Genomic DNA, 26,515 nt, shown 5'->3' with positions numbered 1-26,515 from the left:
GTCAAACATCAGATGGTTGTAGTTATGTGGCTTTACTTCTGGATTTTCTATACCGTTCTATTGCTATGTGTCTGTTTTTATAACAGTACTATGCATGCTGTTTTGGTTACTGTAGCCTTCTAGTATAGCTTGATGTTGAGTAATGTGATACCTCTGTCTTTGTTTCTTTTGCTTAGGATGGCTTTAGCTATTTGGGCTCTTTTTCTGGTTCCATAGGAGTTTTCAAATAGTTTTTTTCTAATTCTGTGAAAAATGATGTTGCTAGTTTGATAAGAATAGTGTTGAATCTGTATATTGCTTTGATTTCGAATCCATGAGCATGGAATGTTTCTTTCCATTTATTTGTGTCTTGTCTGATTTCTCGACATTGGTCTTAGCAAAAAATTTTGGCTAAGTCCCCAAAAGCAATTACAACAAAAACAAAAATTGACAGGTTGAACTTAATTAAACTAAAGAGCTTCTTCACAGTGAAAAAAGCTATCAACAGAGTAGACAACCTACAGAATAGGAGAGAGTATTCACAAGCTATGCATCCAACAAAGGTCTAACCTCCAGATTCTATAAGAAACTTAAATCAAGAAGCAAAAGTCAAATAACCCCATTGAAAAACAGCCAAAAGACATGAACAGACATTTCTCTAAAGAAGACATGTAAGTGGCAAATAAACATAAAAAAATGCTTATCATCACCAATCATTAGAGAAATGCAAATCAAACCCTCTATTATTAAAAAGTCAAATAATAACATATGCTAGCAAGGCTGCAGAGAAAAGGAAATGCTTAAACACTGTTGGAGGAAATGTAAATTAGTTTAGCCACTGAGGAAAGTAGTCTGGAGATCTATCAAAGAAATTAAAACAGGACTACCATTCAACCCAGCAATCTCATTACTTGGTATGTACCCAAAGGAAAATAAATCATTCTACCAAAAGGACCCATGCCCTCTTATGTTCCTCGCAGCACTAGTCAATTGCAAAGACATGGAATCAACACAGGTGCCTATCAACAAAGGATTGGATAAAGAAAAAGTGGTACATATACACCATGGAACACTACACAGCCATAAAAAGAATGAAATCATGTCCTATGCAGCAGCATGGATGCAGCTGGACGTCACAACCTTAAGAAAATTAACACAGAAAAAGAAAACCAAATAATGCATTTTCTTACTTTTAAGTGGGAGCTAAACATTGAGTACACATGGACATAAAGACAAGAACAATAGACACTGCAGGCTATTAGAGTGGGTAACAAGGAAGGGGGGCATGAGTTGAAAAACTACCCATTAGTTACTATGCTCACTGCCTGGGTGACGTGATCCATACCCCAAACCTCAGCATCATACAATATGTCCATGTAACAATTCTGCACATGTACCTCCTGTATCTAAAATAAAAGTTGAAATTATAAAAATTTACCATTTTATATAAGGAACTTGAGCATCTGTGGAATTTGATATCCACAGGGGTCCTGGAACCAACCCCCTATGGATACCCAAGGACAGCTGTACTTCTTTCTAGCCAGCTTCTCCCCACTCCTGATCCTTCCTTCCAGAATCTGGCAACTACTGTTCTGCTTTCTGTCACTATAAATTAGATTTGTATTTTCTAGATTTTATGTGAATAGAATCATACAATATGTACTATTTTTTGTATTTTTAGCATCTTTAACCTAGCAAAATGCTTTTTACATTCATTCATGCTGTTGCATGTGAAAGGAATTAATTACTTTTTATTCCTAATAATAATCCATGGTGTCTTCCATGGTAATATTCCATGACTATTGACCAATGTACTTATTGATGACTATTTCAGTGGTTTCATTTTTTGACCATTAAAATGAATCTGACATTATTATTTGAATGTAAGTTATTTTGTGGTGTAATATTTGCATATAACTTATACACATCCTCCCGTGTACTTTAAATAATCTCCAGGGTACTTATAATACCTGATCCAATGTAAACATATATAAATCATGGTATTCTGTATTGTTTACAAAATAATAAGAAAAACATGTCTGTACATGGTCAGTATAGATGCAACTATTGTAGGCTAACTGCATTTTCAAACCACAGTTGGATGAATCCAGAGGCTGACTATAAAAGGGGAACTTTTGGGGTTATAAAAATATTTCACATCTTTATTGTAGTAGTGGCTATACAACTGTACACATTTGTCAAAACTTCACTGTATTCTTAAAATGGATACATTTTATTTGTATAAATCACAACTCTTTTAAAGGTAATTAGAAGATAGTAATATCACTTCCAGGAATCTACTCTATGGACATATTCTAAAGTGGAAACAATGGTTAACACTCAAGGATGTTATTTATGGGCTGGGAACGGTGGCTGACACCTGTAATCTCAGCACTTTGGGAGGCCGAGGCAGGTGAAATGCTTGAGGCCAAGAGTTCGAGACCAGCCTGGCCAACATGGCGAAACCCCATCTCTACTAAAAATACAAAAATTAGTGGGTGTTGTGCCACACACCTGAAATCCCAGCTACTCTGGGAGGCTGAGCCAGGAGAATCACTTGAATTAGGGAGGAGGAGGTTGCAGTGAACTGAGATCATGCCACTGCAGCCTGAACGAAAGAGTGAGACTCAAAAAAAAAAAAAAAAAAGAAAGAGAAAGGATGTTATTTATGACAATGAAAATCAAAACCATCCTGTACGTATCCTCTCAATAGAATATAATCATCATAATGGTATTTATAAGAAGTAAATAATAACATTCACACATGTTTCTGTCATTATGTTAGAGGAAAATAAACAGGATTCACAAATTAAATATGCAGAACATTTTCAGCCATATTAAAAATTAAGCATTTTCTTAATATAAAAGCCAAAGTCAGTACAGCAAAAATATTAAAAGTGCTTGCATTTTTTTCTAATTTTCTATCTTTTTTTTTTTTTTTTTTTTTTTGAGACGGAGTCTCGCTCTGTCGCCCAGGCTGGAGTGCAGTGGCACGATCTCGGCTCGCTGCAAGCTCCGCTTCTCGGGTTCACGCCATTCTCCTGCCTCAGCCTCCTGAGCAGCTGGGACTACAGGCACCCGCCACCGTGCCCGGCTAATTTTTTGTATTTTTAATAGAGACGGGGTTTCACTGTGGTCTCGATCTCCTGACCTTGTGATCCGCCCGCCTCGGCCTCCCAAAGTGCTGGGATTACAGGCGTGAGCCACCGCGCCCGGCTAATTTTCTATCTTTAACATGTGCTACAAAGAATATCTACTCCTTTAATGAGAATTTCTTATCTTTATAGTGAAGGAACCTAAAAGAGAAGGAATCTCTAGAAGTATTAGTAGTGAAAAACAAGCTATAATTTCAGAAAATGTGGTATGTTGCAAGATTAGAAGGTTCTGGTCCACAGTAATAAGTAGTGAAAAGTGAGAGTCAGCTGGTAACAGTGTGTCCATATTTCTATAGAAAACTCGGAGTTATAGGGTGTTCTGATTATAATGACAAATCTCGCTTATCTAAAGTAGAACTAACATATCCTACCTCTAGTGAGGAAAGGAAGCATACAAAGTAATATTTCATTGATGTAAGTATCCTTTGAGCAATACTTAATTCCGAATTTACCAGTCACCAAGAAATTTTCTAACCTCTAAATTGCCTCCTGAGCAGACCTATTTGTGAGGAACAGGGTGCCTGGTATAGATGGCTGACCCAAATAATAGAGTCATGTTAGTTCATGAGAATGAATTAACCATCAGCGTGATATTTGCATCCACACTTTTTTTAAATCAAGAGTGAGACAGTTATACAGAGATAGATCATCCCTGACTGATTGCATAACAGCAAGTTCCTGGACCTACAAAGGTAGGGACTGTACCCCATCTATACTAACTATAGTATAATACAAATGAGCAGGCAAAAGTTGGAAAAATTCTCCAAATGTTATTGCCTTATTGACAATAGACAGAGAGAGGTTTTTGGTTCATGCTAATTATATGCCGAGCCTCTATGGTATGATTTTTCTCAATGATGTACAGGGACCCTGGAAAGTTTATACTCACCAATGCTTTGTCCATCATCCCAGAACACCTGGCCTTCAGCTTTCCCATTGTCATCCAAAGCAACAGTCAATCCCATAAAATTCTGTCGACTACCAAAAAAAAAAATGATGAGTTATTTTTCTCTAGATTGTAGGTTGTAAGAATAAAGAACGGACTGTGTTAAAACATTACTTATCTAGAAATAAATGTATTAAATATGCATATAAAGTTCTAAAAACAGGTAAAATACATAAAATATAGGACACCTAAAAGTTAATGGAAAACATTTAAAATTTAATAAAACATTTGATTTAGCTTCAATTTCCAAAAATCAAATATACACACAAGTAATATAATGAAATATTAATTTCATAGGAAGAAAATCCCTGAAAAGAGAATCCTCAGTAACTTCCAGGTTGCCACAGAATAAAATGCAAAGTAGTTGGCTTGCCATTCACCATCCCCCAGGATCTGATCCTAACCTGCTGGAGTTTTACTTATTTTATCACTTCCTTTATCTGTGCTCCAGTTAAACTGGATAGTTTACTGTTCCCAAATCCAACCCATTTTTCACCTTCAGTACTTTAATCTGACCAGGATCTCTCTTTCCCCTTTGTACATTCAAATCTCATTCATTATGCAAGATCCAGCTCAAAGCCCTCTTTCATTTAAACCATGCATTACGCCACAAGGCTGAAAGTTAACTTCTCTCCTTTTGAGTTGTTAATGTTTTTATGTGCCTTTCTTGATGTGACATGTTCTGTTTAATCAATGATTTTATAAATTTTTACATAGTATACGTGTAATTTATATATGTGTGTGTACACGCACACAACACACAAACATATCTTTCCTTGGTTGACCAAAGTAGACCCAGGAATGAGCACTAAGTCCTTGGATAGGACAAGGACTCAATCCTACCTAGTCCTTGCTCGATCACAAGGCAAAGAGCTCATTAACATTCCCTATTCCTTTTTAATAGTGTGGAAAGAGAAACATTTTTCTGCCTTCAGGAAAATTTTTGCCTTTGATACAGCACTACAGACAAAAAATACGTGTGTGTGTGTGTGTGTGTGTGTTATATATATGTGTGTGTGTGTATATATACATATATATATGTGTGTATATATACATATATATATATATGTATATATCCCTAAGACTAACTTTATGAACTCATCTTCTTCCAGGTCCCACTCAGACAGCACTCACAGGATCTGACCAGTAAAGCTGTTTGGCAATTTAGTTTCTAATCCACATATCCCTGGTGAAGGTGGGACAGCCTCCTGCAAGGTTTCCTCATCAGGGTATAGCAAGAGACTGTGAGACATCACCTCTTCTCCTCACCTGGAGTGAGTGTTCATTGCAGGCTCTTGCCAGGGCAGGATGTAGCCTCCTCTGACATGAAGGTTGATGTGGTCAAGGGGAGCCTTCAGGATTTTCCTCTGACCTGTTGATTGGCTGCTAGTTCCCTAGAAAGGAGAATACAGGCAAAAAATGATGGGCGATAAATATATTAAATGAGAGCATGTTTAATTACAAGTCCTTCCTTTCCTGGCAAGCATGTTAGAAAGTCAGCAAAAGACTGCAAACCTAAAGAGAAAATCTCTAATCTTTCATTTTTGCTTAAGACTGAAAATCTAGACTGCTTCTCCAGAAAAGTTGAGAGGCAAGGGCAAGGGTGAGGGGGGAGCATCAATGAGATATAGGTGCTCAGATTTCATCTACGCTCTTATACATGCTTTCATTTAAACAAGCCTTGCCAAGGTTAAAAAGGTCAAAATTATTGCCTTAGAAAATATGTGCTTGGAAATAGAAGGCTCTATCGACTTCTCCACGTCTCCACCCTGCTGCATAGACCAACCTGGTTCTTCACAAATATATTAGTTCTTACCGTGCTATAGTCATACCAACGGGCTCTCGGAAAATAAGCAGAGATCTCAAATGTGCTCTGAAACATAAAATTGACATGTCATTATGAGTATTTCAATAAAAATGTTTCATTTTCATTTTCAAAACACTGTAGAATTAAGACAAAAAATGAAAATTTTATTAGTGATTGCAATAATTTGAGGGATTTTATTAAGAAAAATCCTGAAAAATTATTCCTCAAAACTACAGAAAAAAATGTATTTTTAAAAAGTATATGACAAAATTTTAAAATGAGAAATCAGTCAGTGTAGTAAAGATTTCATTAACAGAGAGATCTTTTAAAAAAGAAGATCTCCTGTAGATGTTCTAGAAAGGCATTCGCCTGAAAATAGTGCGCTGGACAAAACCAGATGATCTTTAAAATGCTTTTCCCATGATTTCAGATCATGTGATTGAAGGGTTTCTGATCTACAGTGAAGAACTCACAGTTTCCAACACAGGGCTGATTAAGATAGCAGGACCCAACATGAACTGACGGTCTATATCCCATGTTGTCCTGTCATCCGTAAACCTTAAAAAATAAACGGGGAAAATTCACCTATCCTCTTATGACTGCTACAGAGGATTATTTGCAAGACATGCCTAAACCTGCTGCTTGGGGAAAGAGACTGTACTCACTCATGGAGAAGGGGTCGGACAACAGTGCTGCCCTCAACGTGAGCTTTATGCATCAGAGTATAGAGATAAGGAAGCAGGGTGTATCTGGTCTCTAGGACTTTTCTGGATAACATCTCAAAGGCTGAATTCCAGGCCACAGGATCTTGTCTCTGTAGGGATAAAGGAGCATATAGTGGATTACCTTTTCTTCATTCCATCCCAGTGGCATCAGAAAAGAATCAATGGGCATTTATTCAATATGTAGGTTACAAGCCACTTATCCCTTCATTCCTGGCCTACCCTTTCCCCCTTCTCTGTCACCCTACAAAATTAGAATTTCTTGCTTTCTCCTCTTTATCACTGATTCCTAAGTTCCTGGAATAGGTCCAGCTCTGGCCCTCTACATGTGTAGAGGGAGAGGTTTCTGTGTAGCACCAACATATCTTGGATGAGTTTGAGTAAAATACAAATTCAATATTCTTAAAAGCAAAGGGAGCTTCTTTTATTTTAGCCACATGGGGAACTATAAAAACTTTTCCTCCTGGGTGCTAATTCTCCAGCAGATGAGAAAGGGTATATTTCTAAAAATTACTGATAATTCCAGAGTTCTGAACTCTGTGGATTTTCCAAGAAATTAAGATTCTGGTGATGTTCTCTGATTTTTATCAGGAAATGAGTATAATACTCCTGGGGGTTAAAAAGAAGTTATGATTTGAGGGTACGCAACACATGGAGCACAAACTGCTGCCTCACCCTTGTCCCGATGTTGTTGTGGTTTCTGGAAAATGGATAAAATGCCCCCAGCTGCATCCAGCGAACACACATCTCATATTCAGCATCTCCAAAGAACCCACAGATATCTGCTCCTGTCTGAGAAGATGCACAATGAGAGCATGAGGTGGGAATATCATGAGGCGCTGACTCACTAAAATCTGACTGGGCAATTAGTAATGGTCTGAATGTGACTTACATAAGGTATTCCAAAGAGACTGAACTCCATCATGCCTGCAAGGAGAAGACACAGCTGTGTTAGATGAAGGAGAACTTTGGGAGGAGAGTGAAGCCTTGGCCTGATTTTTCCTTACCCCATTAGAAAGCCCTGGACCATTCATGATGAAAATATTAAAAGATGGGTGTAAATTAAAATCCATGCCCAGAGAGAACTCAGTTCTTGTTAATTTTACCACCCACCTAGATGATGATACAGACATAACCAGTGCTGCCGAACAGCACAAACTCCAGTGCCCTCCTTGCCAGCACAGGCCCCTGGGATTGAGCCCACACACCAATGATAGATTTCCCCAGCTGGTCCCACGCAGCTGTATTGTCTCCCAGCCAGTGTCCTCCCCAGCGTCCAGAAGAGGGAAATGTGGAGCGGGTGATGACGACCCCTCGCTGTCCTGTCACCTCCTGCACAGCTCTGGTGGGAGGGGAACAAGGAGGTGAATTGAAGAAACGAACTCCTTTACAGAAAGTAACTGCAGCTTGGAGCATGAGGTGGTGAGGGTACTTTGGTCCGAGTCAGATAACTTCTTCCCGGAAAGAATCTGTTGTCTAAAAGCCATGCTAAAGATCCCAGCAAACTCCACAGCAAGACTAGAGGTATATCTGCACCTAGAATGTGTGTTTCATTTTTGAAAAATCTGATTAATTAACTATCTCCCTGGAGTAAGAGAAAGGGTTGGGAGTAAGGGGAAATATAGCTATTTATGGAACAATTCCTCTATCCTAGTATTATACTGGTCACTTTCCTATGTGGTGTCTCATAACATCATGAAAAGGTGTCTTTACACTCCTTTTACTGTTAAGAAGCTACGGTTCAGAGAAGTTAGAAAGGCGTTCACCTGAAAATAGTGAGCTGGACAAAATAAGACGATCTTCAAAATGCTTATCAAAGGTCATTTAAAGAGTAAAGAGGGTCGGGTGTGGTGGCTCATGCCTATAATCCCAGCATTTTGGGAGGTCGAGGTGGGTGGATCGCTTGAGTTCAGGAGTTCAAGACCAGCCTGGCCAACATGGTGAAACCCTGTCTCTACTAAAAATACAAAACAAACAAACAAACAAACAAAATTAGCTGGGTGTGGTGTGCACACCTGTAATCCCAGCTACCCAGCAGGCTGAGGTAGGAGAATCATTTGAACCTGGGGATGTGGAGGTTACAGTGAGCCGAGATCATGCCACTGCCCTTCAGCCTAGGTGACAGAGCAAGACTCTGTCTCAAAAAAAAAAAAAAAAAAAAAAGAGTAAAGAGGAGGCCAGGCGCAGTAACTCACACACGTAATCCCAGCACCTTGGGAGGCCAAGGCAGAGGACTGCTTGAGACCAGAAGTTCAAGACCAGCCTAGGCAACACATTGAGACCCTATCTCTACAAAAAAATAAAATTAGCTGGGCAGGGTGGCACACGCGTGTCTGTAGTCATATGGCAGGAGGGGAAAGAGAAAAAAAGAATAAGGAGTCAGATCTGGGATCCAAATAAAAGCTACAGCATTTTGGAAATATTCACTCTGCTTTTCTAGACCTCAAAAAGCAGACATGTTTTGCACACAGAGGCAGATATACATAAAAGATGTTTATCTTTCAGTGGAAGATAGATCATCTGCACACGCCCTTAGAAAATAACAACAACTGTGTGAGGGAAAAATCAACTGAACAAAAGAGAAAGTCTATTAATAGATCCTAGTATGTATACAATCCAAGTATTTGCTTAAAAAAAGCATCACAGATCAACAGACACAGATGAATTAGTCAATAAACGATGTCAGGAAAAGTAGCTGACTACTGTTGTGGAAACTAATCCATTCGGGTCACTTCCAATTTTTCACACCTAAACAAATCCAAAAATGAATGGAAATACGCACACACACACACACACACACACACACACACACACACGTTCTATTAAAACTGAAAGAATACATAAACCGCCTGATTTCTACAAGAGAAAGGAATTTCAAATAAAAACAATGGACAAAACATAATGAAGTAAAAGGTATAGATTTAACCATACACAAATTGGAAGAATGCACATGTATGTACGTGTGATAAAGAAATGGAGGTAAGGATCACTTAGATTTTTATAATAGTCTAGATGAGAGGTAATGAAGACTTGGAATAAGGCAGGAAGATAGAGTATTGACTGATGTAAAGAACTGAGTCACCAGCTGAAAGCAGGAAAAGAAGGAGAATCTAGGATGATCTAAATGACTAGTTAAACTTGGTTCCTTTCACTAAACTAAAGAATGCTGGAGAGGCCGTGCGCGGTGGCTCACACCTACAATCCCAGCACTTTGGGAGGCCAAGGCGGGCAGATCACCTGAAATCAGTAGTTTGAGACTGGCCTGTCCAACATGGCAAAACCCTGTCTCTAATAAAAATACAAAATTAGCCGGGCATGGTTGTATGCACCTCTAATCGCAGCTATTAGGGAGGCTGAGGCAGGAGAATTGCTCGAACCCAGGGAGGTGGAGGTTGCAGTAAGTTGAGATCAGGCCGATGCACTCCAGCCTGGGTGACAGAGTGAGACTCTATCTTAAAAAAGAAAGAAAGAAAGAAAGAAAGAAAGAAAGAAAGAAAGAAAGAAAGAAAGAAAGAAAGAAAGAAAGAAAGAAAGAAAAGACTGCAGGAGGACAGATTTAAGGGAGAGACAAATAGTTCAACATTTTAAGTATTAGGTTTGAAGTGCCTATGGGACATCATAAATGAGACATCTATGGGCAATTCTAGGTTTGAAGCTCAAGAGAGGTCTGGGTTGGGAACATAGATTTGGGGGCCATCTGAATCCAGAATGTATCCAGACTTTCTGGATCATCCCAGTAGAGTTAATTGATTTTCCCTCTCATGTTTGACTCCTGTAATCAGACAATGAGGTCCTTGAAAGCAGGGACTATGACTTATTCGTCCTTGTACTCTTCTGAGGTAAGGTTATTTCTGAGGGTACAAAACATCTATTTGTTTTGTGTGTATTTCATATATAGACATGGATGTTTTCCTGAAGAACTAGTTTTTCCTTGGTTGGAAAAGCCTCAAGCTAGGTGTAGAAAGCAAGACTGCGAAAGAGCAACTGAAAGATGAAGATGTAAAGAAAGTGGGAAAGGGAAGAAGAATTTCTGTTCAGAAGACCATGTTGCCCCTGAGTGTGGAACACCCAGGGGCAACATGATCTATCACCTGTTGATAGCCCAAAATCAAATAGTATGAGGTTCTTGAAGCTCTGCGGACAGAAGGCAGAGAGCTTAGACACTTGAGCAGAAATGGGCAGTTGAACAGAGAAGATCACACTCTGCCCTGGGAAGAACTAAAGAACAAGTCTGAAATTTCCCAATGACATTGGAAAATGGCAAAATCTCAGACGGATAAAAGAAAAGACAAAGGGACAGATAAATATTTATAGAAATAATGGCCAAAAACATATACGTTGAAAACTAAAAATAATTGTTGAAAAAATTAAAGATCTAAATAAGTGGAGAAACATCTCATGCTAATGAATCAAAAGAGACTTAATATTGTTAAGATGGTAATACTCCCCAAACTGATCTATAGACTCAATGTAAAACCTATCAAAATCCCTGTCTTCATATTAGACATAGAAGACAGAAAGTCTTCATAGAAGAAGTGACGTTTGAATGTTGCTTAAAAGAAGAGCAGAAATTTTCTTTTGGCAAAGAAGGGGCTTGCAGGGCAAAGAAAGCAGCAATAAGAAGATGTGAAAACTTGATAGAGTTCCTACCAAAAGTTCATCTTTCCCATGCACCATCCCCTCCTGTCTCTTCAGGGAAATTTGCTTTTCACACATCCGCATCCCATCACCATCTTTCTCTTCACAGAAGCTTGCTATCTTGTCAAAACTGACAAACTGATTACAAAATTCATATCAAATGCAAGGGACCCATAGTAGCTAAAACAATCTTGAAAAAACAAAATTGGAAGAGTCACACTTCATCAGTTAAGACAGTGTGGTACTGGCATGAGGATAGATACATAGAGAGAGATCAATGAAATAGAATTGAGAACGCAGAAATAAGCCTTCTCATTTACTGTCAATTGATTTTTGACAAGATGCCAAGACAATAAAATGAAGGAAAGAATAAAATTGAACCACTACTCACACCATACACAAAAATAAACTTAAAATGGATGATAGATCTCAGTGTAATACCCACAACTATAAAGGTCTTAGAACAAGACACAGGAGTAAATCTTCATGACCTTGAATTAGGCAATAGTTCCTTGAATATGACACCAAAAGCACAAATGACAAATAAGTAAGTAAATTAATAAATAGGACTTTATAAAACTTTTAAAAATGTGCTCCAAAAGGCATGATTATGGAAGTGAAAAGTCTACAGAATGAGAGAAAATATCCTCAAACTATCTCATGAGAAGCTTGAATTTAGAATATTTAAAGAATTTTTATGATCCAGTAATTTTTTTTTTCTGTAGAGATAGTCTTACTTTGTTGTCCAGGCTGAAGTGCAGTGCCATCATAGTTCACTACAGCCTCAAACTCCTAGGCTCAAGGGATCCTCCTACCTTAACCTCTCAAGTAGCTGGGACTACAGGCATGCACCATTCTGCCTGGCTTATTTGTTTGTTTTTTGTAGAGACAGGGTCTCATTATGTTGCCCTAGCTGCCCTCAAACTCCTGGACTCAAGCAATCTTCCCACTTCAGCCTCCCAAAGTACTGAGATTACAGGTGTGAGCTACCATGCCTGACTACAACTCAATAATAATAATAAAAAAGATTCTATCAAAAATGAGCAAAGGATTTGAATAGATACTTGAATATATACAAATAGCCAATAGCATATGAAAAGATGCTCAATAACATTAGTATTAGCGAAATAAAGTGAAAACAACAATTAGACATCACTTTACCCCCATTAGAATGTCTGTAATTTTAAAAGGTGAATACCACCAAGTGTTGGCAAGGATGTGGAGGAATTGCAACCCTTATACATTTTATCATACATGCAGGTAAGAATGTAAAATGGTAGGCTAGGCACGATGGCTATGCCTGTAATCCCAGCCTCTGGGAGGCCGAGGCGGGTGGATCACCTGGGGTCAGGAGCTCGAGACCAGCCTGGCCAACATGGCAAAACCCTGTCTCTACTAAAAAACACAAAAATTAGCCAGGCATGGTGGTGCATGCTTGTAATCCCAGCTATTCAGGAGTCTGAGGCTGGAGAATCACTTGAACCCAGGAGGTAGAGGTTGCAGTGAACCGAAATCACACCATTGCACTCCCGCCTGGGTGACAGAGCAAGACTCCATCAAAAAAAAAAAAAAAAAAAAAAAAAAGAACTTAAATGGTACAGCCTCTTTAGAAAACAGCTTGATATTTCTTCAAAATATTAAAAATACAGTTCCTATATGACACAGAAGTTCTACTCTTGATACATACTCAAAACAAAGAAAACATGTCTACTCCAAATCTTGCACATAAATATTCACATAATCACTACTTATAATAGCCAAAAAAAGGAAATAACTTAGATGTTCACTCATTGGTAAATAGATAAGCAAAATATGGTGTATCTATACAATGAAATATTATTAATCAGTAACAAGAAATCAAGTACTGATACATGCTACAACATAGATGATCTCGTACTGATACATGCTACAACATAGATGATCCTTGAAAACATTATGCCAAATGAAAGCAGCCAGATACAAAAGAGCACATATTGTGTGATTCAATTTTATGAAATGTCCAGAATAGGCAATCTACATAGACAGAAAATAGATGAGCAATGGCTAGGGCTCAGGAGGTAGGAACAAGCTGGAAGTGATTGCTAATGGGCAAAGGTTTTCCTTTTGGTGTTTTAAAAATGTTCTGAAATGTAATTTTTGTGATAGTTGCACAACTCTATGAATATACTAAACACTACCTCATTGCTCACTTTAAATAGGTAAATTTAGTAACCTACTTGATAAATGTGCTCAGAGGTGGTAACCATGCCTGAAATTTTGACATTAACCCATTTAACTGGGATCACGTAGATACATGCACAATGCAAATATGAAATGGCGAAAGGGACAATGTGGAAAACTATCTTGGCTGCCATGACAAAAAGACACTCACTCGTATGTGGGTCTGGTCTGGGACCACCCGTACAGGCTGTGCACATTGTAGTGTTTCACGGGGGAGCCGTCTGGCAGGATCTGCTGACTCTCCATGCACAGGGTCTTGCTGTTCAGGCCGTTGTCCCTAGATTCCAAATCTGAGGGGAAATGTCGAGTTATTTCCTAAGCAACATAATTTGCACATTCACTAGAAATGTCCATCACTTTGGCATTTCTTTATTTCAGTCAACAACTTTGTTACAAGTAACAGGCCCAGTTTTATGAGTTTTTAGTCTATAGAAAACAACGTTCTGTGTCTTTGTAACTAACGAAGGGTAAGGATAAAATATGGAGCTGGGAAAAGCAGCTCCCCTTCTTTTTTCACCAACTCTGATTTAATGTATAGAGTGTTGTCATAGCCCTTTTGCCAACATAATAAACTCCTTCATTGTTAGGACTGTTTCTTCCACTAGATGGTAATGTTCTCCAGGGAATAAATCTTATTTCAATCATTTTTTGTATTTGTGTCTCTAGATCTTTCTGATATGACAGCATTTGCTTGATACATAAGTACAGATGATCCTCAACTTACAATGTGATTACATCCCCATGAACCCATCACAAGTTGAAAATATTGTAACTTGAAAGTGCATTGAGTGGACCTAACCTACTTTAAATGTGCTCAGACACTTACATTAGCCTAAGATGGGCAAAATTATCTAACACAAACCCTGTTTTAAAACAAAATGTTGAATATCTCTTGTAATTTACTGAACGCTATAGTGAAAGTGAAAAATAGAATGGCTATTTGGGTTCTCAAAGCTCGTTACTACTGAATGTATGTCACTTTCTCATCGTTGTAAGGTTGAAAATCATAAGTCAGACCATTGCAAGTCAAACACCCTCTGCATTAAATTAATGAAGGAGACAATGAATGAATGAATGAATGAGTGAGTGAGTGAGCAATGGGCAGCATAACAGTGATGTAGACATCAAGAAACTTGGATTCTAGATTCTGTCCCAAGATTACTCGTATAGTGTCTTTTGTTGTTGCTGTTTTTCTGTTTTGGGGTGTTTTTTTTGTTTTGTTTTGTTTTTGTGTGTGTGGGGGGGGGGGGGTCTCACTATGTTGCCCAGGCTGGTCTCAAGACTCAAACTCCTGGTCTTGAACAATCCTCCCACCTCAGCCATGGTACAGTACTTTTAGGAAGTAAGTCATTTCCTTCCTTCTTTCTCTGTTACATTAGATGATTCAACTTTCTGAGATCCTTTTGACTCCAACATTTTATTTTTGTTTGTACCACAGGATGACCAAGAAATATGCTTCATCAAATGTCTGTTTACACTGGCAGAGAGACTTCAGAAACTAAGTTTTAATTCTCTAATCCAAAGAACATCTCTAATCCTAGCACTTTGGGAGGCTGAGGTGGGCAGATTACCTGAGCTCAGGAGTTCGAGACCAGCCTGGCAACACAGTGAAACCTCGTCTCTACTAAAATACAAAAAATTAGCTGGGCGTGGCAGTGTGGGCCCATAGTCCCAGCTACTCGAGAGGCTGCGGCAGGAGAATTGCTTGAACCCGGGAGGCGGAGGTTGCAGTGAGCCAAGATTGCACCACTGCATTCCAGCCTGGGCGACAGAGTGAGACGCCGTCTCCAAAAAAAAGAACATCTCTCCGTGTGTGTGTGTTTGTGTGTGTGTGTGTGTGTTAGGGTTTATTTAAAATTATATCAATCCGTTCATAGTTATCAATGGAATCAAATGTATCACACATTGTGTGGCTTCTTTCACACCACATCATGTCATTATTTCTTGCTCGTTTATCTGCACTTATTCAAGGTTATCTTACTTGGGATTTCATGGCATGTTGGAGAATGCTTTCTGTCTTCAACATTAGGCTTCACTTTGACAGTAAAAGGAAAACTTTTAGAGTCTTTGAGTAGGGAAGTAAGTTGATGAAGTAATTATCTTACATACATGGCATATAGGGTGGGTTATTTAGCATTTCATCGCTGCAGCCCCTGACAGATCCATCCACAAAGTTTGATGGCTCATTCATATCCTGAAATGAGTTAACAAAAAAAGATCCCATCATGTCAGGGGCAGGATGGCTTTGGCTATAGAGGACACTACCTCAGGGAGATGACTTTTGAAACCCTCACCTCAGCCGGTGGTTTAGTTCACTGTGTTTAATCCCTGGCATTGACCTAAATGGACTCTAAAAAATGTGTAGTTTAATTCCTGGAATTGACCCAAATGGACTCTAAAAATGTATATCAGCCAAAGTGGAGTGCTAAACTCCTTCTTGCTTACCTGGCATTTTAAAACTTACAAGGATTGTTTTATAGTGGCAAAAATAGTGAGGTAATGCTGGATCCAGGACCTAAGGAAATCTCTTGATACAAATCCCCAACAGAGGTAACCCATCTTTGTTTTTCTGTGCATGGATTATTCACTTTTTAATCTGTGGCCAGAGGTTACTATTATCTTCGTCTATTTTACCTTAGTCCAATCGCTTGGACTAATTCTGATATTGGCATAGCCCAAACACGAGGAGAGTTATCTCACTTTCTGCCATAAATATATTTCTGAAAAGCTGTACATAACTCAGAAACAAGTTTGGAAATAAAAACGTGCTTTGGGGAATTTATTACTTAAATGCAAGGAGTAGGGGCTCCTAAGGGAATGCTCGCTTCACACTTAGACAATGGAACAGTTAAATTTTTGCATGCCAGACTATTTTAAATAGGACATATTAAAGACAAATGAAAGTACTTGAGGAACTATTCACTACTTTGAATTACCCAGCTATAGCTTTCCCTCCACTGGAAAAACAAATATGACCCCAGAGTTCTCAGTACATCTTATTTTCAAAGCTGCCCACAGCTCTTCACTGTCTGATTTGCCTGTTTGAGTTAATTTGTGTCCTTTCACATGTCTACTCTGTGCCTAACTATCCCAAAGGTGCAGATGGCCAGGAAGGCCCCAGGAGTTTCAGTGGACTTTTGTCCACGGAATCACAAACTTCTTCCAGCCTGACCCAGCGTTGAACAGCCCTTCAGAGCTGGCCTAGAGCTTGCTTAAGATTTCAGGCCACTGGACAGTGGGGAAGGAAATCAGGACAGAAGAAAACATAGATAGAGTTGCCCTTGGACATATATCCCAGGGATATCTCAGGAAGTCCTGCTTTTAAGTCCAACTGGCATTTACAACAAACGTCTGAACAGGTCCTTTAAGCCATTCCCTCAGAGTTGTCTGCCCTAGTACTATGGTGAATGCCTACTTGCTCTCAGCTCCATGCCTCACCCACTCCCAGTTCTGCCCTGTAAGACGCCCTTACCAAAAGCTTTCAGGTAAATTTGGCCAATGGGGGATATTGGCAAGAGACTGGAGATGGGAGGTGATTTCTCCCTCTCTCTTTTGCTCTGGCATCTCCAGCAGTAGCAATCTCCTCTGTGGGCTCCCACTTCCACCAGACAATATGTCCCTGGGCAGATCAGCAATGGTCTCTGCTTCTCTTGGTCCCTGCACCTCGATTCTGTAACAGCATTTCTCCCTTTCATCTCTTCAGTCATACGTCTCTGCTTTGCTAGTCTCTCCTCCCCATGTTTTGACTTGCTAATATTCAAAAAAAAAAAGACAACCAACGGTGCACTTACAATCCACAATCCATCAAACTTCAGGCTCTTCTCTGGTTCTCGAGGGTTTGCATAGAGCTCTTCTATCTCTTTCTTCCACCACGCAGCTGTGCTATTACGAAAGAAGTCAGGAAAGGCAACGTAGGCCTTGTAGAGCTGTAAGAATAACACACACTGTCACGGTTGGGGTCTCAGCCTATCCAGGGGACCACAAATGGGAGACAAACAGGAATTTGTGCCTGCCCAGATCAGTCTCTGCTCTAATCTCAGATCTGCTGTTGCAGAGTTTACAACAGAAGCAGAGATTGGGGTCTGATTTCATTCTTTATTTTCTTAGAAGAAGGTTAGATTAAAATCCCTTTCAAATACAGGATTTGTTTTATAACTGGACATATAATCACAAGACTGGTAAATTAGCAATGTCTAAACAAGTGAACTTTAGAGATGCAAATACTTTTTCTTTTCTTCTTTTTTCTTTTTTTTTACTTAAAAACCAGTGAATGTAGCAAAAGCTTTTTTTTTTTTTTTTTTTTTTTTTGCAGGCCAGTTTAATTCTCAACATACATACCACTTGAAATTGCAGAAAAGATGCATATTCTATAGGCTACTTTTTCTGAATATTTCTGTGCTTCATTATAGTTCATCTTCAGAAAGACACTGGCTTAACTTAGAAAATCATTTTTTAAATTTTTTTTATTATTATTATACTTTAAGTTCTAGGGTACGTGTGCACAACGTGCAGGTTTGTTACATATGTATACTTGTGCCATGTTGGTGTGCTGCACCTATCAACTCATCAGCACCCATCAACTTGTCATTTACATCAGTTATAACTCCCAATGCCATTCCTCCCCCCTTCCCCCAGAGCAAACACATTCAAAAGCTAACAGAAGGCAAGAAATAACTAAGATCAGAGCAGAACTGAAGGAGATAGAGACACAAAAAAACCTTCCAAAAAATCAATGAATCCAGGAGCTGGTTTTTTGAAAAGATCAACAAAATTGATAGACCACTAGTAAGACTAATAAAGAAGAAAAGAGAGAAGAATCAAATAGACACAATAAAAAATGATAAAGGGGATATCACCACCGACCCCATAGAAATACAAACTACCATCAGAGAATACTCTAAACACCTCTACGCAAATAAACTAGAAAACCTAGAAGAAATGGATAATTTCCTGGACACTTACACTCTCCCAATGAGATCACTTGGACATGGGAAGGGGAACAAAAGATTTTTCTAAACCAGTCAAATGAGATGAAGGAGGACTGTCATCCAGGGACAAGTAAACTCCAGAGTAGAGGGGATGCTAGATGACCAGGCTGAGATGAACAACTTTCCTTCATTCAACTGACTTGTATTTTCTTTTGTATGCAGATAATTTATTAAAATTCAGTCTGTTCATAATGGATTCCCCTCTAGTGAGAAAATGCAAGACTTTGGTTCATTATTTTTCAAGCGACATAAAGTAAAAATAAATCACAGCCCATTAAAAGCACACTTATGAGAGATTTCATTGATGATTTCCTTCTACACATTTCCATGTTCACTGTTTGTTGAGCCTTCCACTCGAGGATCTCTTTCTGCCAAGAAACTAGTAGTGGATAAGCACCCTCAAGTTAGGGCTACTTAACTCAAGGGTTAGCTACTCATTCATCAGGATGAAAAACATAAACATCCAGATGTTTAGGGCAATGTTGACAAAAATGTATATACAACTGTACCTTAACCTGAGTTGCATGGTCAAGGGATCCATCTACAATTATATTAGGCAGATCTGGCCAAACCTAGAGAAAAAGAAGGGCAATAAAAACCTTTAAAGATCACTGCATACAGACTATGAGATATTTCATGTGTTAGACTCTGAAGACTTGCATCTCCACAAAACGCTTGGGAATCTTTGCCATAAATTAAACTGTAAAGGCAGAATCTACAAAATTACATTGGGTCTCTTGATTCATTCCACATGTTTTCAAAATTCTATTTTTGAATTTAATAATTAACTGAATTTCTTTTAAACATATCCTCTGAACAACCAACTTTCAAGTGATTTCTCAGATCTCTGATCTCCTTGTCATAGACCTATAACAAAATTCACAGTAAGTGTGAAGTATGACTCTAAAGAAATAAGATTGATTTCCATTCACAACCCATAAACCTCATCTCAACATTTTTAATCACTATCATGACTTATAGGGGACTCCAAGTATATGTAGCATTAAAAAAATCCATAGCATCAACCAATTTTACCTGTAACTACCAGGACATTAACTATACACACCGTGATTAATTGATTCAATCAACAGACACTTACTGAGTACTTCCTGTATGACAAGTACTCTTCCAGGATCTGTATTTACTGAGATTTAAGTAAGAAATAGTACTTGTTTCCTAAGAGTTCACAGATAGTACATAAATGCTACACTGTATCCTATACTGAAGGCAATATTACAGACAAGGGAAAATAGGAAAAACTAAAATAGTTACTAGCTGCTTCAAATGAGTTAAGATTTGAGTTGATCCTGAAGTGAAGATATTATCTGGGTAAGCTGAGAAGGTAATATTCAAAGTGAGCATGGGGCCAGGCGCAGTGGCTCACGTCTGTAATCCCAGCAATTTGTGAGGCCGACGCAGGTGAATCACCAGAAGTCATGAGTTCGAGACCAGCCTGGTCAACATGGTGAAACCCCATTGTTACTAAAAATACAAAAATTAATCGGGAGCGTTGGCGCACACATGTAATCCCAGCTACTCAGGAAGCTGAGGCAGGAGAATCGCTTGAACCTGGGAAGAGGAGGTTGCAGTGAGCCAAGATCACGCCACTGCACTCCAGCCTGGGTAACAGAGCGAGACTCAATCTCAAAAAAAAAAAAAAAAAGTGAGCATGGAATATGCTCAGAGCAGCAGGAAGTAGCATAGTATAATTAAGGAACAGAATTTAAATCTAGGCTAAAAGCTACTATCACCTGAAATCCACCTAAATTTCTATTGCTATAAATCAGACATATGAAGATGAAGACTGAAGCCATAAAGATGAATTAAAGGAAACAAGAGAAAGAGGAGAATCTATAGGATTTAATGATTCATTTAGATGTGAAGGCAGATTAAGCACAATAGGTCAAAGATGAATGCATGCTTTGCATGCAGGTGGCTGAGAGACACAGATTTCAGTGTCATTCTAAAAGGGATTCTTAATGTTTATTAAGTGACCATGGGGAATAAATAAAGAGTGGGGACATCAGAGTATTTCCAGGCAATAGACAGTGCTCAATAATAATAGAGGATAAGATTTGTAACTTTGATCTTATTAATGCTTATTGAGCTAATCAGCATCGGACAGATTTCTACTCATTCGTAATTTACTGATTGTCCAATATATTTTCCAACATGTATCAAGAGCTGTTTTATTTCAAGACATTGTGATGTTAATTAACTATAAGCACATTCCCCAAGCCTTACCTTCCCCCAGACAATGTCACTGGTGTCAGGCCATTTGATGAACACGTTATTTTCCTGTCCTCTAATGAATGGGAGATACTGTGTCTCATTGCCAGAAATGGCTGGGTCCTGCAGTAAAAGAATTTCAAACAGCAAATGTGAGGAAAACATCTCTAAGAAAATTTCTCTCCTACTAGTTGATAGTGCAGAAGGAAATGGTGAATCGCAATACCAAAAATAAAATGAATTAAAATAAAAAGCAATGATAATTTGTCTTATGTCTTACTGCATATATTACCATAGCCAATTGAAAAGAGATGGTGCCATGGGTACTCAACGTAAGATATAAAACCCTTATGCGGGGCAATTTCTTTCAAAGGGTATACAAATCTGTGTCAACAAACGAAGAAGCCTTTCTATATTACAAAAAGTTACCACCCAAAGCTATAAGTAATAAAATGAGAGGAAAGGGGACAATATGGCCAGCTAGATGCGGCTGGGAAGCACCTCTCCCACTGAGAAAAACCAAAATACTGAGTAAACTATCACACTTCAAACAGAGCTTTTGAAAGAAAACACTGACAGTCTATAGAGAAGCAATGCAAACACTGAGGTGTAAGAGGGATAAAGCTGGAAATCCCACGCAGAGTTGCTGAGTGCCAGGACGCTCCTGGAACTGAACAGGTCCTAAGGAAGGGGTGAGTGAAGGGACACTCCCACGGCAGACATCCAGGATCCTAGCTACAACAGACGCCACAAACACCATAGACATTTGAATTGGCAAGAGAAACTGCCTGGAGAGTAGGCAGAGGCAGAGTTCAAGCCTGTGCAGAGACCAGACAGGGCATCTACAGCAAAACACGACCATGGGGACCCATCTGCAAAGGTTCTCGATCTTGCTCTGAGTAGCTCTAGTCCCTGCTGACAGCTGAGCTGGGAGACGGCAGCATTGTCTTTCCTGCAGAACCAGGGTGCATGCGATCTGCCTGCCACCCCTGTCTGCCAGCCCCTTCCAAGGCCACTGCTTGGCTGCTCCCAAAAGAGAATGCACACAGCACAGCCTCCACTGCCCTACCTGAGTTCTTTGCTGGTGGCCTGAAAGTACTCTGACCCCTAGCAGAGACGGTGCTTGACCCTAAGGCTAGAAAACAAAGCTGCAGGCCCAGTCCCAACCCACCAGAGTTTAAACACACAAATCAGGATTATCTAGCTGAGATTGGAACAGAAATTAAAAGAAATTAAAGAATGTGTAAGCAAAAACTCAGTTGTATGTAAGAAAACCCAATTTCCCCTAAAGAAGAGAAAGGGCTGGAGTCCTTTAAAATTAACTGTCTATTTTTCTGTGGCTAGCGAGCCTTATCTCTCCTTTTCCCAGGCATTGTGAAGACCCTGTTTCTCTAGCTGTGCAGATGCAAGGTCACTAGACAGATAATCTCAAGTCGTAAAACATGTTGTTCCTTGAAAAGTAAAAAATAATGTAATTCATGTCTTAATTGAATAACTGTCTTTGTTTCTCACTTCTGTAATATGCTTCTCCCTGCAGAGATCTCTCTCTGCCCCACAAAATGCTTAAAAGGTAGCTTGACTCTTTGTTTGGGGCTCAGTCCTTTGGATGTTAATCTGACTGGGTCAGTGCACCTAAATAATTAAATAATTCCTCCTCAACCCCTCGGTCTCTCTGATTCCTTAATTATCCCACTGCAAGATCTGTGGCTGAGGCTTGAGGAGAGGAGAAGCCCCACTCTCAGAATGCTGACGAGAGTGAGGTATGGGCTTGTGTGCTGGTGTGGGAGTTGGGCATGCCTCCCTCTGCAACACTGGTCTGGGAGGCATGTAACCTATTTACCAGCCACAGCCTCTGCCCAAGGGAGCTCCACAACCCAGAACATCTAACAGACCAACAATCTGGGTGCAAAAGGCTTGGGACAAAACTAGATTGTCAGGGCAGCTACTGGGGCAGACATTGGAAGGAGACTCAGTCGGGGGAGAGCAAGCTAAGAAGTCCCCAAAGCCATCTGCTGTGCAGAAAATACTGGATCATGGCACCATATCAGCTGCACCCCTACAGCAACACTGCGGTGCCTGGGGATCTTCTGCCATTGAACCACTGCATCAACAGATCACCCCCAGACATACCCCACAACCCACTCCGACTCTGCCAAGTACAGAGGACCAACAGGGAGCTGCAGTTCTTATGGTGACCTGAACTTTGGCTCAGGCTGCCCCTAAGAGGGAAGAGCATAGCCTGTCAGGGATTCCCTTGGGGCTAAGGAAACATAGGCATGACATCAGTGATTAGAGGGGGCTTCCTCAAGCGCCAAAAATCGACTTGGCAAGGGGGCCATCTCTGGATCTCCCATCTCCCTCACCCCATAGCACTATTGCAAATGTACTGAAATATGAAAGAGGCATGCAGCTGAGTAAGAGGCTATTTTCTGGTAATTACTCTTAAATACCATCTACTGTATTGTAACCTAAATTACACCACCAAACAAAATTATTTTAGTATACACTGCCTGTGAAATCCAATGCAGGAATTCAACCACAGACAAAGATCTCTGAAAGAGCCCTGGGCCTCTGAAAGCACCCAGAAATGAAGCCAATCAACTATATTCAACATACACCACAGTCAAACCCTCAAGGAAAATAAAGACTATAAAGGCAAAAAGCCATATCCAGAAGACAGCAACTTCAAAAAGATAAAGGAACATCTGCCCTCTCAGATGAGAAAGAATCAGCACAAGAATCCTAGCAATTCAAAAAGTCAGAGTATCTTCTGACCACCAAACAATTTCACTAGCTCCCCAGCAACGGTTCATAACCAGATTGAAGTGGCCTAAGTGACAGATATAGAATTCAAAACCTGGATGACAAGGACACTGAACAAGATTCAGGAGAATGTTGAAACTCAATCCAAAGAAGCCAGTAAAATGATCGAAGAGGTGAAAGATAACAGAGCCATTTTAACTGAATGGCTAAACTGAACTTCTTAAACTCAACTTCTGGAATTAAAACAAAAAATTATAACACAATTGCAAGTATTAACAACAGAATAGACCAACCTGAGGAAAGAATCTCAGTACTCAAAGACCAGTCCCTGTAAACAACTCAGTTAGAAAAAAATATATTTTTAATAATTTTTAAAAATGAGCAAAACCTCTGAGACATATAGAATTATGTAAAGAGGCCAAATCTGGCTGGGTGCGGTGGCTCACGCCTGTAATCCCAGCACTTTGTGAGGCTGAGATGGGCGGATCACGAGGTCAGGAGATCGAGAGCATCCTGGCTAACATGGTGAAAACCTGTCTCTACTAAAAATACAAAAAATTAGCCAGGTATGGTGGCAGGCACCTGTAGTCCCAGCTACTCGGGAGTTGGGAGGCTGAGGCAGGAGAATGGCATGAACCCAGGAGGTGGAGCTTGCAGTGAGCCAAGATTACGCCACTGCACTCCAGCCTGGGCGACAGAGCGAGACTCCGTCTCAAAAAAAAAAAAAAAAAAAAAAAAAAAAGAGGCCAAATCTATGACTCATTCACATTCCTAAGAGAGAAGGGGAAACAAAAAATTATTTGGAAAGCATATTTGAAGATATCGTCCATGATAATTTCCCCAATCTTGCTAGAGAGGTCAACATGTGAATTTAAGAAATTCAGAGAATCCCTATGAAATATTATGCAAGATGATCATCCCTAAGACACACTAGGAAAGTTTATAGCCATAAATGCCTACATCAAGAAGTTAGAAATATCTCAAATGAACAATCCAACTTCACAACTAGAAGAACAATAAAAACAGGAACAAACTTACCCCAAAGACAGCAGAAGAAAATAAATGATCAAAAGCAGAGCAGAGTTAAACAAAATTAAGACTCAAAAATTCATACAAGAGACCAACAAAAGCAATAGTTGCTTTTTGGAAAGGATAAACAAGATTATAGGCCACCAGCTAGATTAAGAAAAAAAGAGAGAAGATACAAATAAGTATAATCATAAATGACAAAGATGCCATTACAACCAGTCCCACAGATATACAGAATATCCTTAAAGATTTTTATGAACATCTCCATGCACACAAACTAGGAAATCTAGAGGAAATGAATAAATTCCTAGAAACACACAACCTCCCAAGATTGAACCAGAAAGGAAATAAAACCCTAAACAGACCAATAATAAATTCTAAAATTGTATCAGCAATAAAAAGCCCAGCAACCATAAAAAAAAGTCCTTAACCAAATGAATTCACAGTAAAATCCTACTAAATGTACATAGAGCTGGTACCAATCCTACTGAAATTCCAAAAACTTGAGGAGGGATGACTCCCTAAGTGATTCTACAAAACCAGCATCATCCTGATACCAGTATCTGCCAGAGACAATAAAAAAAGAAAACTTCAGGCTGATATCCCCGATGAACACAGATGCAAAAATCCTCAACAAAAGATTAACAAATGAAACCCAGGAGCACATCAAAAAGTTAACTGACCATGTTCAAGTAGGCTTTTCCCCATAACACTGGGATGCAAGGTTGGGTCAACATAGGCAAATCAATAAATGTGATTCACCATATAAACAGAATTAAAAACAAAAGCCATGTGATAGCTTCAATAGATGTAGAAAGAGCTTTTGATAAAATCCAACATTCCTTCATGATAAAACCCTCAAGAAATTAGGCATCAAAGGGAAGTACCTCAAAATAAGAGCTATCTCTGACAAACCCACAGCCAACATCATACTGAATGGGGAAAAGCTGGAGGCATTCTTCTTGAGGACTGGAACATGACAAGGATTCCCCCTTTCATCACTCCTATTTAACATAGTACTGAAAGTCCTTGCCAGAGCAATCAGGCAAGAGAAAAAAAATAAAACGCATCCACATAAGAAAAGAAGAAGTCAAACTGTCTCTCTACACAGACGACATCATTCCATATCTAGAAAACCCTAAACACTTTGCCAACAGGCTCCTAGAACTGATAAACAGCTTCAGTAAAGTTTCAAGAAACAAAATTAATGTACAAAAATTAGTAGTTTTTGTAATTCAAGAAACAAAATTAATGTACAAAAATTGTAGCATTTCTATATATATATAAAAAACATCAATAATGTTCAAGCTGAGAAATCTCAAATTAGAAATCTCAAGTTAGAAAGACCTCAAATTAACGATCCAGCTTCACACCTAGAAGAACTATAAAAACAAGAATGTTTTATAGTTCATCAAGAATGCAATCCCATTTACAACAACAACAGAAAGGATAAAATACCGAGGAATACATCTAACCAAGCAGGTGAAAGATCTTTACAAGAAGTGCAAAATACTGTTGAAGGAAATCAGAGATGACACAAACAAATAAAAAAACATTTCATGCTCACGGACTGGAAGAATTAATATCAGTAAAAAGGCCACACTTCCCAAAGCAATTCATAGATTCAATGCTATATCTATTAAACTACAAATGTCATTTTTTGCATAATTAGAAAAACTATTCTAACATTCACATGGAACCAAAAAAGAGCCTGAATAGCCAAAGCAATTCTAAGCAAGAAGAACAAAGCTAGAGATATCACATTACCCAACCTCAAAGTATACTATCAAACACCTACAATTATTATCTGATCTTCAGAAAATTTGACAAAAATGAGTAAGAAGGAAAGAATATTTTATTAATAAATGGTGCTGGGATAACTGGCTCACCATATGCAAAAGAATGGTATTGGACTCCTACCTTTCACTGTATACAAAAATTAACTCAAGATAGATTAAAGACTTAAATGTAAGACCTCAAACTACAAAAATCCTAGAAGAAAATCTAGGAAATGTTCTTCTTGACATTGGCCTTAGCAA

The 26,515-nt window shown here is 39.0% G+C and overlaps 1 protein-coding gene across 6 annotated transcripts in view; it reads right to left on the bottom strand.

Annotated features, from left to right (window-relative positions):
* The window catches only part of MGAM2 (maltase-glucoamylase 2 (putative)), a 139,410-nt gene that overhangs the window by 47,545 nt on the left and 65,350 nt on the right, over window positions 1-26,515 (bottom strand). For all 6 annotated transcript variants that reach the window (XM_077997580.1, XM_077997581.1, XM_077997579.1 and 3 more), the window contains 13 exons: window positions 20,700-20,807; window positions 18,965-19,027; window positions 17,259-17,393; window positions 15,577-15,661; window positions 13,619-13,757; window positions 7,818-7,951; window positions 7,502-7,536; window positions 7,285-7,401; window positions 6,553-6,701; window positions 6,361-6,445; window positions 5,897-5,953; window positions 5,350-5,474; window positions 4,024-4,112 (listed from right to left, as the gene is read on the bottom strand). In XM_077997580.1, coding sequence (XP_077853706.1) covers window positions 4,024-4,112; window positions 5,350-5,474; window positions 5,897-5,953; window positions 6,361-6,445; window positions 6,553-6,701; window positions 7,285-7,401; window positions 7,502-7,536; window positions 7,818-7,951; window positions 13,619-13,757; window positions 15,577-15,661; window positions 17,259-17,393; window positions 18,965-19,027; window positions 20,700-20,807 — 1,321 coding nt within the window. The remainder of the gene's footprint in view (window positions 1-4,023; window positions 4,113-5,349; window positions 5,475-5,896; window positions 5,954-6,360; window positions 6,446-6,552; window positions 6,702-7,284; window positions 7,402-7,501; window positions 7,537-7,817; window positions 7,952-13,618; window positions 13,758-15,576; window positions 15,662-17,258; window positions 17,394-18,964; window positions 19,028-20,699; window positions 20,808-26,515) is intronic.

Source organism: Macaca mulatta, chromosome 3 (genome assembly GCF_049350105.2).
Source record: "Macaca mulatta isolate MMU2019108-1 chromosome 3, T2T-MMU8v2.0, whole genome shotgun sequence".
Lineage (NCBI taxonomy): Eukaryota > Metazoa > Chordata > Mammalia > Primates > Cercopithecidae > Macaca > Macaca mulatta.
This window is presented reverse-complemented; position numbering and strand designations above follow the sequence as displayed.